Source organism: Geotrypetes seraphini, chromosome 6 (assembly GCF_902459505.1).
Source record: "Geotrypetes seraphini chromosome 6, aGeoSer1.1, whole genome shotgun sequence".
Lineage (NCBI taxonomy): Eukaryota > Metazoa > Chordata > Amphibia > Gymnophiona > Dermophiidae > Geotrypetes > Geotrypetes seraphini.
The window spans coordinates 207,095,844-207,113,234 of NC_047089.1; the positions used below are offsets into that span (position 1 = coordinate 207,095,844).

At 36.4% G+C, this 17,391-nt stretch overlaps 1 protein-coding gene across 1 annotated transcript in view; it reads left to right on the plus strand.

Annotated features, from left to right (window-relative positions):
- The window catches only part of GMCL1 (germ cell-less 1, spermatogenesis associated), a 110,689-nt gene that overhangs the window by 74,631 nt on the left and 18,667 nt on the right, over positions 1 to 17,391 (plus strand). Inside the window, exon 12 of the mRNA XM_033949200.1 lies at positions 14,744 to 14,813. Within this exon, the coding sequence (XP_033805091.1) occupies positions 14,744 to 14,813 (70 nt within the window). The remainder of the gene's footprint in view (positions 1 to 14,743; positions 14,814 to 17,391) is intronic.

Sequence of the window (17,391 nt, forward strand, 5' to 3'; positions counted from 1 at the left end):
TATCAATGTGCTAAGAAATCTAATCATTAGAATAATTAGTCAATGGTTGCCAAATTTTCTTGAAATTAAGAAGATTCCCTTGTTGTAACGCTAATACTTTTTCCATTTTATAAATATGACAGACAGAATTCCACCAGAACGTATAATTTAATTTGGTATAATCTTTCCAATTTTGAGTAATTTGTTGCATGGCGACTCCTGTCAATATTAATAATAGCTTGTTATTATTTGCTGAAATCGGACTCTTAGTTCTCATTGCAGTGCCAAATAATATGGTATCATATGAGAGTCCTACATAATTCTCTAGTAACTTATTAATTTGGGGCCAAATTGAATTCCAAAATGCGTTTACACAGGGACAGAAAAAAATTAAATGATCTAACGTCCCTATTTCCAATTTACAATGCCAGCATCTATTAGATCTAGTACTATCTATCTTTTGCAGGCGCGTTGGGGTCCAGAACACTCTATGTAATAAGAACAACCATGTTTGATTCATAGATGCTGACTTTGTAGATCTTAATCTCCAGGACCAAAATCGTGGCCATTGAGACTCAGAAATTGTCTGTCCAATCTCAATACTCCAAATATCCCTAAGACCTGTTTTCTTTTTTTTATTTAAAAATCCGTATATCAATTTGTACCATTTTGCGGCTTGGTGACCCAAAAAATCCGCCTGGAAACATAGAACCTGTAAACTATATTGATTATTAAGATTTTTCCATTCAGGGAACCCTACCTGAATGGCCTGCTTCAATTGCATCCATTTAAAATATTGTGTTTTATTTAATCCAAATTTATTTTGCAATTGTGAAAAACTAAGCAGTGAACCTTCTGAAATGACATCATTCAATGTTCTTATTCCTGCATTTATCCATTGTTTCCAGACGATTTTAAATCCGCCAATTTTGATCCTGGAGTTTACCCATATTGATTGATTTAGAGATTTAGCAATAGGTTCTGGTGACAGATTACTGATGTATCTCAATGTTTTCCAAGTATCAAATAAAATTCTGTGGTCTTTATATCTTTTAGGCATTGTTATAGTTATTAACTGTTCTGGATATAAAGGGAACAGGAGCCGCCATTCTAAATACAGCCAATCTGGTACATTTTCTAAAAGATCTGGGAGGATCCAATACATACCCTGTCTTAAAATATAGGCTTGATGATACCTATAAAAATTTGGAAAATTTACCCCCCTTCCATAATTGGTCTTTGTAATGATACTAAAGCGATTCTTGGTCTTTTCCCACACCAAACAAATTTTGTAAGAATATTGTTAAGTTTTTTATAAAATGACCCCTGAAAAAATATTGGTATCATACTCATTTGGTAACAAACCACAGGCAATATCATCATTTTAATTGTTTGAATTCTTCCCCACCAAGAAAGATGTAACGGATTCCATTGCTCACACATTTCTGTTATTTTTTTTAATAAAAGTTTTTCATTCTCTTTGACTGTATCTTCAATTGTATTTTTGATCATAATTCCTAAGTATTTAATTCCATCTTCTTTCCAAATAAATGAATATGGATCAAATAATCCTTTGGTACAATGAACATTGATTGGGAGAATTTCAGATTTGTTCCAATTAATTTTATATCCAGAAAAAGTACCATATTTTTCTATTAAATTAAGTATACATGGAATAGTAGTTTCCGGTTCTCTTAAATATAATAATATGTCATCTGCATATGCAGATAATTTAAATTCAAAACTGGTAAATGATATTCCCTTTATCTCCCTAGTTTTGTTTATTGCAATTAATAAAGGTTCTAGGACAATATCAAAAAGTAAAGGAGACAGAGGGCATCCTTGTCTAACTCCCCTATGCAAGTTAAATCTATTTGATAAATTATTGTTAATATATAATCTTGCTCCAGGAGAGCTATACAATGTCTGTATCATTTTAATAAAACCGGATCCTATACCAAACCATTGTAAAGCTTGGTATATAAAATTCCATTCCACTCTATCAAAGGCTTTTTCTGCATCTAAAGATATTAAAAAAGCTGGATCATTTATATTTTTTGCTAAATTTAATGAGTGGAATGCTAATCTAGTATTATTTGATGAATGTCTTTTAGCAATAAATCCTGTTTGATGTACATCAATAATGAAAGGAAGAGCTTTTGCCAATCTTAATGCTAATACTTTAGCCATTAATTTATTATCCACATTCAATAATGAAATAGGCCTGTAATTTGAAACCAGAGTAGGATCTTTGTTTGGTTTTGGTAAGACTATAATTATCGATTCTGCCATAGTACCAGAAATATTTTCATTCTTTATTTGATATTGATACAAATTTAACAGATGTGGTAATATGATATTTTGGAAAAATTTATAAAATTCAACAGTATACCCATCTCCACCTGGAGCGGATCCAACTCTAAGAGACTTCAATGCTGTTTCTAACTCTTTTAAAGATATAGGTTCTTCTAAACTTCCTTTTATATGATCTGGAATATTTGGTCCAATAAATGAATTTAAAAAAGTTAATCCGTCTTGTTCTTTATTTTTATAAGAATTAGAAGTGTATAATTCTTTGTAAAAATCAAGAAATTGTGTTATAATATCTTTTGTGTTGGTATGTGTGTTACCTTGTGTATCTTTAATTGCAATAATCTTAGATTTTCTTTTCTTTACTTTAAGAAAATTTGCTAATAATTTCCCCGCTTTATTTGAATTTCCATAATATTGTACTTGTTTATTGAAAATGTCTTTCCTCACAATTTGAGAAGAAATCTCATTATATTTAACTTTTAATTTTAATAATTCTTGTAATGTATTATTTTCCCATTTCTCAATTAATTTATTTTCTAATAATTTAATTTGCTTTCCCATCTCAAGAAATTGTTTTTTTTTTGTTTATTAATAAATGTTGAATATGAAATAATATTTCCTCTCATAGTTGCTTTAAAAGCATCCCATAAGATCTCAGCATTTATAGTATCTGATTCATTAAATTGAAAAAATTCTTGCATTTTTATTTTAAAATCTTCAATAAATTTTGAATCCGCTAGTAAATCATTATTAAATCTCCAAATTGAATCAAAGTTTTCAACATCATAATTTTGAAGATTAATCCACACACCAGCATGATCTGAAATTATAATGGGATCAATTACTGCTTTTAATACACGCTGCGCTATATTATTAGAAACAAATATATAATCAATTCGTGAAAAGGATTTATGGACCTGAGAACAAAAAGAAAATTCCTGTTCATTAAAATGAAGAATTCGCCATATATCTACTAAATCACAAGATAGTATCAAATTATCTAAGCCTAATGATTTCATAACTTTACTTGGTTTTTTATCCAAAATCGGATCCATTACAGCATTGAAATCCCCTGCTACTATTAAATTAGATGTAGCCAGTGGTAAAAGTATTTGTTGAATTTGTTTAAAAAACTCAATTTGATTCGTATTAGGAGCATATAAATTGAATAAATTCAGGGTTGTATTTCCCATAACCATTTCGATATGTACCCATCTACCTAAGGGATCATAATTAATTAATTTAAAATCTGCATTACATTTTTTGTTTATTAGAACAGCCACTCCAGCTTTTTTCTTTAAAGCCGGTGCAAATAAACATTTAGAAATCCAACCTCCAGATAATTTTTTTGATTCAATTTCCGAAAGATGCGTCTCTTGAATGAAGTAAATGTCCGCATTTTGATTTTTAAGGAACGATAATAATTTCTTCTTCTTAATAGGATGATTTAAACCATTGACATTCAGCGAATACATTTTTATATCCATCTAATTAATAATTATGTTTTAACCAATATTATATGATAATTTACAAGATTAGATCCTAGCACATTCAATAAAAATTTATCCCCTATCCCACCCATTATTTTCCCTCCCCCCCCACCCATTATCATATTCTGATCTGGAACACGCATTGGTCATGCAAAACCTAAATCTCCATCCCCAAGCAACTAATAATTCATTATATTATTTAAAAACATATCTTTAAATTCAATACATTCTTTATACTTCCACTCTTATATAATTGAAAATTATATCCATTTAATCTATAAAATTTTATAAAATTACTAAGAATTATATATAGTTGATTCATAAAATTAAATTCAATATCATGCATACATGTAATATAATAATCTTAATAAATAAACATATTACAAATATAGCTCTTATTCTCTATATATCTGTTATTCATCATGTAAATTAAATATATCCATTTTTATAAAAATATTAATATTAATAATAAATGCATTTCAATCATCTCATAATCATCTTCATAATGAATTAATTTGAATGAATACTTGAATAAATTATACATTTTTATCAATAAATAAATTTTATAATGAATTCCTATTTTATTAATTATCTACCAATCAATTAATCAATTCCTTATTTTTCCATAATAAGTTAATATGACTAAATAATTGAATTAAATATAAATTTTATAATAGACACCTATTTTATTAATTAATCCCTTCAATAAATCAAATTCGTATCTTATATATATTTCATAAAATTACAATCTTCTTACATAGAATATTGTTTTTATAATAAATTAATATATTTCATTTTTAAGTCTTATTCTCAATATAACAAATTTTCCTTTTAATAATATTAATAATAAATGCATTGTAAATCATTTTCATTATTCATTAATCATAATAAGTTAATATGCTTATATAATTGAATAAACTATCTATTCTGATTAAAATATATTTTTATATAAATAATTTAATTTTATAATTAATTTATATTTTAATAATTAAAAAAATTTTTTTTTTTTTCCACTAGTATTAATGAATGTGGATGCAAATATTTTATTAATAATTAATTTGATAAAATAATATTATATTATTGCATCCAATATATCAATAAATTATCTTTCCAGTTAGTAAACAATTCTTATGTCTTATTTATTTATTTATTTATTTATTTTTTATTAATAATCTTCTTTATTTTTCCCTTTTTTCCATCTTCTTTCTTCTTTCTTCAGCTGAATTGTTCCTTTTATTCTGTTTTTTATGTAAACATAGGTTCTTCTTGTGTCAAAAATTCTTTCAGTTTTGCAGGATCTTGAAAGTATATGGATTTATTTCCGCTGGATACTCTCATAGTGGACGGATAATATATTCCATATATGTAACCTTTTTCTTTTAACTGCTGTCTGAATGTGAGGAATTGTTTTCTTATATTTGCAGTATATTTAGCAAAATCAGGAACTAAAATCAGTTTTGATCCTTTATAATTTAAGTTTTTATTTGCTTTTGCCATTTTTAATATTTCCTGAGCATGTTGGTACCTTAATACCTTGAATATCAAAGGTCTTGGAGCAGCCTGGTTTACTGGCTTTCTTATGGGGATTCTGTGGGCTCTTTCTATCTCTAACGGCCATTTTGAATTGAGCTGAAGCAGTTTAGGTAAGAGATTTTCCAAGAATTGTACAGGATCTCCCCCTTCAATATTTTCAGCCAGACCTAAAATTCTGATGTTCTTTCTTTTTCCTCGGTTTTCCATATCCACCAATTGATTTTTTAAAGCTGCTACTTCTTTTTTATCTTTATCATATTCTTGTGTGAAGGATTCAAATTGCTCCATTTTTTCTTCCATCACTGCCATTCTCTGTCTTTCGGTTTGAATCTCTTGTTTCATGTTGAGAAGTTCTTCTTTAACTTCAGAGATTTTATTAGCATTTTCAGTCAGCATCAGTTTTATTTTGAACAGTTCAGTCATAATATCGGACTTTTCAGTGAGTTCTTCAGCTTCCATCGGGAACGGCACACTCGATGGTGACAGGGGAGTTACTTTTGTTCTTTTTGCTGATATACCCGATGTTGAAGGCTTTTCAGATTTTCCCTGCTTCATACTTGCCATTTCCGATGTTGTTTTATGTTATTTTTATATCGCTCAAACAAAGTGAAAGTTTTATTTTTTTCCGTTTGTTGCCTGGATACGAGGAGCGCTGCGGTTAAGCTGCCATATCGTGCGCGCTCCAAGCCACGCCCCCCCTTTCAACTAATTTATGATTGGATGTGTAATAGTTTTTTGAAATTGAATAAACAAAAAACCAATTTAGTTTGTTTTAGTAATTTATATGGGTTTGTTGAACAGAAAATTTCATTATATTCTGGGGGATTGCTAGTTAGAGGATAAATCAAAGGTTTTGGGAATACCGTGTTTCCCTGAAAATAAGACAATGTTTTATATTAATTTTAGGCCCAAAAAATATACTAGGTCTTATTTTCAGGGTAGGTTTTAATTTTTTTCATTTACAATGATCATCTCTCCCTTCCTCTCTTCCACCCCAATTCTTCCTCTTTCCATTCTTCTCCCCCACATGTGCAGCATCTTTCCTCCCCTCTCACCCATCCCCTTGTGCCTTCCCTCTGCAGTATCTTTCTATCCCTCCCTCCCATTCCTCGTGTAGCAGAACCCTTGCCCAGCTTCTATCCCTCCCTTCCATGCAGCTGCAGCAGAACCCTTGAGCAGCCCTTCTCTCTGCCGCGCAACTGAACCTCCGCTAACCATCCTATCCTTCCATCTCTCCCTCCCATCCGAACCATGCCGACTACATACCTCCCTCCACAGAGCAGCGTCAGCAGCACTCTAAACAGGTTGCTTTGCGATGTGCCGCGTTGCTGATGACATCATCAGTGATGTGGCAGAGGGAATGCCCCGGCCGGAGAAGGCCATGAAGCAGCCTGTTTAGAGTGCTACTGACGCTGCTCTGTGGACGGAGGTAGTAGGTCTCATGGTCAGAGGGACGGCGGGTTTCGGATGGGAGGGAGATATGGAAAGATGGGAGAGTCAGCGGGGGCTTGGCTGCACAGCAGGGGGGGCGGGGGGAAGCACTGTTGATGGCGAATCCAGGGACTAGGGCTTATTTTTAGGGTAGGGCTTATATTAAGATCTACCCCGAAAATCATGCTAGGGCTTATTTTCGGGGTAGATCTTATTTTTAGAGAAATACGGTAATATTGGATTATGGATTGCCATCAGATAAATGAATTGGGAAGAAGGATTTTTTCCCCGACTATGTCAATTATGAATGATTTGTCCACTTTTGTTCTCTGACAGTTTGAACGGTGGTTCAAGCAGTTTTGCCTCAGTTGGATTTATTATAATTCTTTATATAGTAGTACAGTGTTGAATTTTAAGGAACAGATTGCAGCTGCTCTAGAATACAGAGGATAATCTGATATTTCAAAGCAAAGAAAATCAACAGAATTACTCTGTTTCCACAATTACATTAGTTGACAATAGAAGAATTGATTTTAAAGTGGTTGTGGTGATAATCAAATTACTACATGGTATGGGTCCAGAGGTCTTGATAAGTTACTTATCTTTTCCAGTGAATCAAATTAATTCTCGTTTTCAGCTGTCTTTAAAACTGGGTTATCCATCGGTGAAATATATTCATTTGAAGTCCTTAATTGATAAATCCTTTGTGTGCTAAATTATGAAGTGATCATCCTACAGAGTTGATAAAAACACATTTTATTGTATTTTCTACAAAGTCTTCAAGGCTTTTTACTTCTAATTGTGTCATATTTGCTGTATACATGCATTATAATTTTATGAATTGTTATCCACCTAGAATCTAGTACTGAGATGTGTGGGCTATAGATCCTGTGGAGTAGAATGGGAGTATTCATATTCGATTCGATTCAGCTCTGAATAGTGCTCCTAACACATTATTCGGCTTTGGCTAAATAGTGATTTTTTAGAATTATTTTATTTTTATTCAAATTATAATTAATAACAAGTCAATATACTTGCATAAAGATCAATCATATATATGATTGATAAGGTAACAAAAAAAGGAAGATTAATTAATTATTTAGTTCACAAATTGGATCCAAGAACAAAGATATTAAAACAAAGCAAGAAATATCTAAACTTACTAAGACAAAGTAGGAGACCTAGGGCTCCTTTTACTAAGCTGTGATAGCGGGCTTAGCATGTACAGAATTGCCGCACACTCTAATGCCACCATTGAGCTGGTGTTAGTTCTAGCCGCGTAGCGCAGGGTTAGCATGCGCTAATATTCTGCACGCGCTAAAAACGCTATCGCAGCTTAGTAAAAGGAGCCCCCAACAACACCCCCCCTTCTTTGGCCACAATAAATTTAACTAATTGTTTTGGCTCAAAAAAAAATAAAGGGAAATACAGCATTCTGTAGGAAATTTCAATACAAATAATGCACCTAAGGCCAAGACCCTTAGTTCATAACCCAAGAAATCTTTCCTTCTTTTCTGTGTCTCCTTTGATAAATCTGGAAATAAACGAATAGTTGAGCCAAAAAACTTATTCATGTGCCTGAAATAAGTTCAAAGTATTAAATCCCTATCAAACTCCAAGGCATATGTCACTATAAGAGTAGTTCTCTCAGTTATAACTTCAAGCGAGTTCTCCAAAAAGTTTGTCAATTTTAAATCACTCTTCTGTGTTCCCACTTCTCCACTAGGAATAGAGGCAATCTGTTTTTTTCCCACTCATATAGATATACTGAGCTATAGTTATTGGTGGCAAACTTTCCTCTGGTATTAGGAGGATCTCTTTCAGATATCTCCGCATCATTACTATCGAAGCGATTACCAGAGATTTTGGAAAATTCAGCAATCTTTTTTTATTTTAAATTCTTTATTCATTTTATGTTTAACATCAAGTGCACAGAAAGTAACAACAATTTGACTAATACATCACTTGAAATTCCACAAACATTTTTAGTAAATAAAATTTGTCCCCTTCCCTTCCACCATACTAATATTAAATACATATAATATAGTAAATTCTTCCCTTCATAACAAATAATGAAATCCAAACCCCCCCTCCCCATTCTTTCATTTATGTTAATCATGAGAAAATGATATCTATTCATTACAATAATTTATTAATGGCCCACACACATCCTTAAATTTGTTCAGCAAGCTTAAATTATTTCTTCTTTGCTTATATTCCATATATTCCAGTTTTCTCTGAATGGAAGATCTTTCCTTAGCAATCTCCGACTCCATGCATTTTATTTGACTTAATCTGTTCTTCATGTCTTCGTGTTCTTTTAACATTACCCCATGTGTATTAACCTGGGAGCTAATAGAAGCACAATTGGCATACACCAAGGATACTGCCTTTTTAAGGTTGGAGTGCATGGTTACAGCTGCTTTCCGCAGGTCGTCTAAATTGACTGTAGTAGGCTTAATTAACTCCTTAAACTGTTCTTTTAGAGAAGAAATGTTCTCACCAGCTTCTACATTGAACATCGTTGATCTGTCTTCAGTGGGGGGTATGTCTCCTCAAAGACTCTCTGCCCACCACTCCTCCGGGGTTCACCAGCTGTCCCTCTCCATGGGTAGACTGGGTTGCCTCTCCCTCCGCAGTGCTTCTTCTCCCAGGCTGGAGAGGAGCCTGCCTCTGAATCGGGCTAAGAGAAGCTCGATCTACACTAAGGTTCGCCAATGAAATCGGCATTCCTCCCGAGGTCTGGAGTGTCTCCTGCAACTGGCACGATACTCCAGCGTCCAGCATCGTCTGGATCAAGTTTCTGGAGCTTCCGACTGCTTGAGGTCCTGGCCACGAAGCTCCCTTCTTCCCCGAAGCAAAAGAAAAAGTTGATCAGTACAAGAACTCGGCCAACTCCTGGTAATAAGACCTGGGAGAAGGTAATATAACGGTGCAATGCGGAGCGCAGCGTCAAACAACCGTCTTGATCAACATCCTGGATCCCACTAATCGGCTAAATAGTGATTTAAATTCAAATAGAAATAATCTGGTTCTCTACTGTGTTAAATCCTACTAAAATAAATACCTGATCTCTGATTTCATGTTGCTTCTTCTGTTGTGTATATTAACATTCAGTGCCCATTATTTGAATTCAGCTGAACTGTAAAATATGGTGGTTGGTACAATTGTAGATATGATACAATGAAGGGTTTACATTATGTAAGAATTTTAATATAATAATAATAACTTTATTTTTATATACCACATGCAGTTCAGAGCAGTTTACAGAGGAAGAGACAAAATAGTTAAAACCTTAAAATGTCCCATATATATACAATAAGATATATATGATCTGAGGCAATGAGGATCACATCTATCACATTTTTGGTTTTTTAAATAAATGTTAGTACCACATTTTTGGTTTTTTAAATAAATGTTAGTAAGTCTGAGATACTGAGTATTTCTTTGGACCCTCTAGATCCCATCATTTGAAATAATCTCTTCCCTTCAGTTGGGCTAAGGGATTTATATGCTATTTGGGTGTAAATATTTGTCCAAATTATGCAGATCTTTATAAAATTAACTATGACAAAGTGATTCAGAATTTGTCTATGAAAGTGTCCACTCGACGCCATTTCTTGTCGGCATTCAAACATTTGGGCACCCACTTGGTTGACGGCTGCTGCATACCCATCCTTGGATATCTGTAGTGTCTCAGCAATTGTTTTAGCTGATATTTGCCAATCTGCCAAAATCAGGTCATGGACATGGTCAACAATTTCAGGAGTTGACACCGCTTGATTCCTCCCAGACCTTGCTGCGTCTTCGGTCTCAATCTCCATGCTGAAAGTTTGCATACCACTTCTTCACTTTGGAGTATGATGGGCATTTTACACTTAATGTTTGCTTCATACATTCATGGATTTCATTTGGAGTTTTCTTCTTTTTTTTTTTTTTAATAAATCTTTATTCATTTTTATCTCTTACATCAAGTGAAGATACACATATTAAATCAATTTTTACAAAACACTTGAAACTACAATCATATAATCTTATAGAATAAGAATAAATACTCCCCCCAATGATCAATACTTAATTGACAATATTATACATATATCCCATCCCTATCCAAGTATAAACTATTCATGTGCTTAAGATGTCTGATCACTAGAATAAGAAATCAATGGTCCCCATATTTTTTTAAAGTTATGAAAATTTCCTTGTTGTAACGCAATCAACTTTTCCATCTTATATATGTGGCAAACTGAATTCCACCAGAAGGTATAATTTAGCTTAGTATAATCTTTCCAATTTTGAGTAATCTGTTGCATGGCAACCCCCGTCAATATTAATAATAACTTATTATTATTTGCAGAAATCGGACTCTGAACTCATTGCTGTACCAAATAATATAGTGTCATAAGAGAGTCCAACATGATTTTCTAATAATTTATTAATTTGGGGCCGTTTGGAGTTTTCTTCTGTAGGAGTAGGAACTTCATGATGGCTCAGAGTTCCTCACTTGAAAATTCCACACTTTTCATTGACGTGGCTCAATCAATGATCTGAAACAATGTCAAAACAGAGAATTACAATTCTGCAAATTGGCACTTTGCAAAATAAAATAACACTCTTTCCAGCTACATTAGAAAAATAATGCTCAGAATTTAGGAAGTTGGTTGGTTTGAGAACTTTTCATCACCCCCACATAATTTAGCAACACTCATTTAAACAGATAATTTTAACGAATATACATATTAAGTGCTAAGCTTAAAATCAGATCTTTTGTTTCTAAATTCATGAGAGAACTTTGTGTCGAACCATCAGTCTAGAAGCTTCTAGTTCATGGAATCCTAATGCTGTGCTGTCATATCTTATGGAATTGTTGTTTGAGCCAATGGAATCTAGGTCTCCCAAGAATAAAACATGGAAACTGATTATTATAAGAAAAACTGAACTTCAAGCCTTAGTTTCCTTCAACCATGAATAGTATATGCAATTTAATCATGGTATCTTACATATTGTAATAGGTCATAATTGATAGCTCTTGAGATCTATGGGAGACGTAGTCTGACCACCATTTTCCCTTAGTATATGCATTCTATTATGCATTCAAATAGGAAAAGGTAGCAGTCTCCTAGGCAAATGAGTATGGGGGTGGGGTCGGGGCATGATTAAGGCACAGGCAAACTAGATACTTGTCTATGGTCCCAATGTTTTACAAAGGGCTCTCAAAATATGCTAGTTTCAATGGTTCCTAGGGCATGTGTTTGTTTTGGAAAGTTAGTTGCTGGCAGAAATGGAAGGGAATGGGGATCAATCACCACTGCCACACAAGCCTTTTTATTCTCCCTACTCCTTTGCTATGTCCTCCATTTGGCAGGAGAGTGATGTTTTTATCTACTGTTTCTTTTTCTGTTGGTGTTAATCTACAGTCAGAACCATAGGGGACCCCATTTGTGGAAGTTTTAAAATACATTTATATTGTGATGGGGGGCCAATAGACTTGTTTCCTTCAGGTTCACTGAGAGATTAATCCTGCCCTGGGCGAAGCTGGTAGTTCCTGTATAAAAGCAGCTGAGAAAACTGTTAGGCCAGCTGGGAAGAAGTAGGACCCACAGTTGCAGATAGAAATACAGTGGTACCTCGGTTTACGAGTGTACCAGTTTGCGAGTGTTTTGCAAGACGAGCAAAAAATTCGGCAAACTTGGTGCCTTGTAAACCGAGCTTGCCTTGCTGTACGAGCGCCCTCCCCCCGTGATCCGGCATCCCTCCCAGTGATCCGGCATCCCCCCCGACCGCGATCCTACTTCCCCCCCCCCCCCCGAGCAGTCAATGACACCCTTTACCCGACTTGGCACCAGTGCCGGTGCCCGAAGATCCTTCCTCTTCTGGCGCGGCTGGGCGGTGCGTCAGAGATCCTCCTCCTTCTGGGCTGGGCTGTACTGGCTTTGAGCATTTGCGTATGCTCAAAGCCTTCTGGTCTCGCTCTCTTTATCTCTCTGAGAGATCCTACATGCCTATCCCAGGCTTTCTTAAATATAGATACAGTCTCTGTCTCCACCACCTCTTCTGGGAGACTGTTCTATGCATCTACCACCCTTTCCGTAAAAAAGTATTTCCTTAGATTACTCCGGAGCCTATCGCCTCTTAACTTCATCCTATGCCCTCTCATTGCAGAGTTTCCTTTCAAATGAAAGAGACTCGACTCATGCGCATTTACATTACATAGGTATTTAAACGTCTCTATCATATCACCCCTGCAAGACGGACCAGCCCAACAATTAAGCAGGGCTAGGCAGTTACCTAGGGCAGTAGCTTCTAGGGAGCAGCAAAAAGCAGGTGCAGTCAAAGCTAAACATTAGATCTGGACAGTCCCAGAAACTCTGAAAGGGGTAGTGTTGTGGTGATCATGATTGTTTTTGGGGAGGGGAGGGGGTGGAGGTGGAGGTTTAACTAGGGTGCCTGATACCCTTGTATCAGCCGTGGCCACAAGTTGAACTAAAGCAAACTTCCTTTCTTTTTGAATTAGTCTTGGTGAACAAAACTCTCCAGCATACTAAATTATTGCTGCATCCATCTGTGGTCAGGCAGAGTCCACACTATTATTTGCATTGGAGGTGGCAAAGGGGTTCATTCCACAGAGCAATGCTTCTCTTCTGTCTCCTGAAAGCGCACCTAGCTGGCCATGTTTTCAGGCTTACTTTCTCCAGTATATGCACATTTTTCATACATATTCATTGCAATCTAGAAAACCTGATTGGTTAGGTATGCCTTCAAGAGAGGGTTGAAAAGCATTGCTGTAGAGAACCAAAGCAAAGACAATAGATGTCAATGACTGAGAAAATACTAACAGGGGTTCATTTTTTTTTTCAGTTGATTTTCTGAGGATGACAAAGAAATTGGTATCTTCTATATTTTCTAGCATTTTAGCCCTGTGACATAATCTGGGCAGAACAACAGGATGTATCCCAAGTATAATAAAGCTCATTTAGTTTAACTCATGCTTGTGGCTTGTTTCTTAACGTTAATAATGGAGCTATGCTTTTTGGTGAAAGAAGTTTCTACTTGCTGAGAACGAAATCTCTGGCTAACCCAGGCATCTGTCTTAGTATTAGCCATGGTACAATGAAAAGTTTTTAATGCTGTCAGGCTGACATAAAACTTAAGGCATTTGTAAAAAAAAAAAAAAAAGTTTTCTCATCATAGATATTTTTATTAGGTAAAATTAAGCAAAAGTACAACTAGGCATACGAGTATTTATAAATCTTGATTGTTTCCAAGTTAATCGATGGCCTGGGTATGGCTCCTCTGTGAATTAAAATAGCCGGTAACAAGACTGTTGACTAGGGATGTTCCAAATACAAAGAAATTTAAACAGTGGATCAATTATGTTTTTCCCTAGTGTTTTGTTTCTTGTCTTAATTTATGTGTCATTCTAATTAGTAGCTTTAAGAATACGTTGACCTTGCTGTCAGTGCAATGGTAAAATACAGTGCTATAGACCTCAAATGGGGAGGGGGGAATCTTTTAAAAAGATATTTTCATTATCCTTTTGGGATTTTCTTCTGAATGCAACACATTTTGACTGCTAAGTTCTTATGTTCTGACTTTATATGAGACCCTGTCAAGGAGCCTCTGGATAGTTTTTGCAGGGTTAGGGAGGAAACAGAGGTGCTAGCTAGCCAAATCATAGAGGGACATAGCCTTAAGTTACATTTAAATTATGATGCTCTTAGTGTGAGGATGTAGGTATTATATTTTGTAGTGCACATCTCCAAGGAATACTGTAGTTTTCCTGAAATGTGTGTCTATTTGTACTGATCTATACTCCATTTCAGCAAATCTTAGCACTTTTAAAATATTGTGGATAAAACTTGATAACGTCATGGCTTACTGCATTTGAGATTAAATTTACAATCCGTTTATCTGTTTAGGTTCCTTCATTTATTTCTTAAAATTTTCTATACCCCCCAAAGCCTTCATTTATAAGCATGTATCTTTTTAAATTATAGAATGGCTGTCCTCTGTTTACAAACAGCAATGGTTTACCATGCTCAGGGCAGAACAAGACAATGATACAGGGTATGTATGTTACAGGTTTTATATTGTAATAGTTATAATAGACAATAGAAATAGATTACCAGGTAAAATAGTTTTGGAAACTGAAGAGGGAAGAAAAGCATAGCTATTGTAAGTGGGAAGGGGTAAAACGCGGACCTTACGGACCTCGCGGATCTAAAACCGCACGTCCTTAAAAATCTGAGGTCTGTGCCACTTGTAGACTCTGGCTCTGACAGACCTCTATTTAGCTCTGACGGATCCTAATGCTTTTCCCTCCCTATGCTGAGACAAAAAGCGGCAAAACTTTTGCCCTGAGGTCTGTGCCACTTTTATTCTCAGCATAGGGAGGGAAAAGCATTAGGATCCATCCATCAGCGCTAAAATGTTATAGAGGTCTGTCAGAGCCATAACCTATGCTGAGACTAAAAGTGGCACAGAACTCAGTTTTTTAAGGATGTGCAGTTCAGATCTGTGAGGTCCGCTAGGTCAGATGCACTGCAGACCTTGCACACATTTTTTTAAACCCCCCTCCCCCCCAAAAACCCCCAGCTATTTGCCATACAGTGCCATATCGCGGGGGCTCTTGGAATCAGCGCAGAGGGAGAGATCTGGAGGAAGGGACGATCAGGCTAATTAGCAAAAGCCACGGTGTACCTCCTTCCTCCTTAGCTATTAGGGAAGGCAGAGCCAGGGGCCAGAGCTGAGTGTGCAGGGAAAGCAGTGGAATAAGCTAAAAGGCGGACTTGTCAATAAACGCCAGAAAATTTTTAAGGATGTGCTGTTTTAGATCCGCGAGGTCAGCGTTTTGCTCCTTCCCATTGTAAGTTGGTAATGTTATAGTGCTTTCAGCCATCTTTTTTTAAGTGAATTTAGGTTATTTTATCGGGCCTGGAATGAAGTAAGAAGGGAATGTGGGAGGTGTGGGAAAATTGTATGATTCTAAAAGTTTATTGTAACCTACCTAGATATTACAAAATTTGAAGAAAAGCAAATTTTGAAGAAATAAGTATTTTGTCATTCCATTCTAAGAATGTCAGTAGCTCTACAACTTATTTTTAGACGAAGTTCAGTCTGTTTAAGACCATTTTTAACTATATTACAAGTAGCCTTAGGTAATGCAGTATTCATTGTTAATATCTTTCGGAACAGAAACTGATTTTACTGACTTTTTCTTTTGCCATGCAGTTAAAAAGCTGCTTGTGCTGCTAATTCCATACTCCTTCAAGAGAGAGCTTTACTAACTAGTTATTTTCTCTGTGAGCTTTGAAGCTTTAAATGGGACATTGTCTGTTTTTCTGTAGATCCTCTGTTAAGGGGATTTGGGAGGTTTTTGCTAGAATGCACAGTTACCTGAAACTGTAAAGATGAAGCATGTCATTGGAGGGGCTAGGAGTTCAGACAAGTCAGGTTTCAAACTAGAGAGTTGAGCGGGAACAGAAATCCCACCCGTCCCTGCCAAAGTCCCACCCGTCCCCACGAGGAATCCCCTCCGTCCCCATCCATCCCTATAAACTACAGAAATAGTTATTTCATTTAATTATGCTACTGAATTAAAGGCTCTGGTAGAAACCCATTTACAAATAAGCAAAAAGACTTTATTAATTTGGAAATATTAACGTATTTTCACGTAGATAATGCGCACCCGTGTAAAACGTGCACACGGGTATAGTGCGCGGGAAACCGAAAATATGTAAAAAAAAATTTTGTATACCACGCACACCCGTATACCGCGCATGCTGCCCCGACTCTCCCGTCGCCGCCCGACTCTCCTTTCGCCCGCCCTGACTCTCCTCTGGCCACACCGACTCTACTTTCGCCCGCCCCGACTCTCCTCTCCCCCTTGAAGTCCTGTCCCCACCTTGAAAGCCTGATGCCCCCCCGACGTCCGATTCACCCCCCCGCAGGACCGCTCGCATGCACCCACACCCCCACCCCAAAGGACCGCTCGCACGCACTCCCACCCGCACCCCCACCCTGAAGGACCGCTCGCACCCCCACAGCCTCCCGACCCCCCCCCCCATCATGTAGACGCTCCTACCGGTGTCCTGCTGCTTCCTCTTGGCGGTCCCGGCCCTTCTGTGAGCCCTGCGCCTGCGCTGCTTCCTCTTCCGGTGGTCCCGCCCTTTCAAAAGGCGGGACCGCCGGAAGAGAAAGCAGCGCAGGCGCAGGGCTCACAGAAGGGCCGGGACCGCCAAGAGGAAGTAGCAGGACACCGGTAGGAGCGTCTACATGATGGGGGGGGTCGGGAGGCTGTGGGGGTGCGAGCGGTCCTTCAGGGTGCGGGTGCGGATGGGAGTGCGTGCGAGCGGTCCTTCAGGGTGCGGGTGCGTGCGAGCGGTCCTGCGGGGGGGGTGAATCAGACGTCGGGGGAGGGAACTATGTAAAAATTTGTACAACGCGCAAGGTTATGCACGGTTTGTAAAATTGTGTATAACGCGCGCGTTATATGCGTGAAAATACGGTAATTGGGAAGAATACATACTTTGTAAACGGGTTTCTACCAGAGCCTCTAATGTTTATAAATTTTTATCAACACAACTAATATTACTTTATCCTAAAGCAAAAAAAAAAGGAATAGAATTTTTTTCCTACCTTTGTT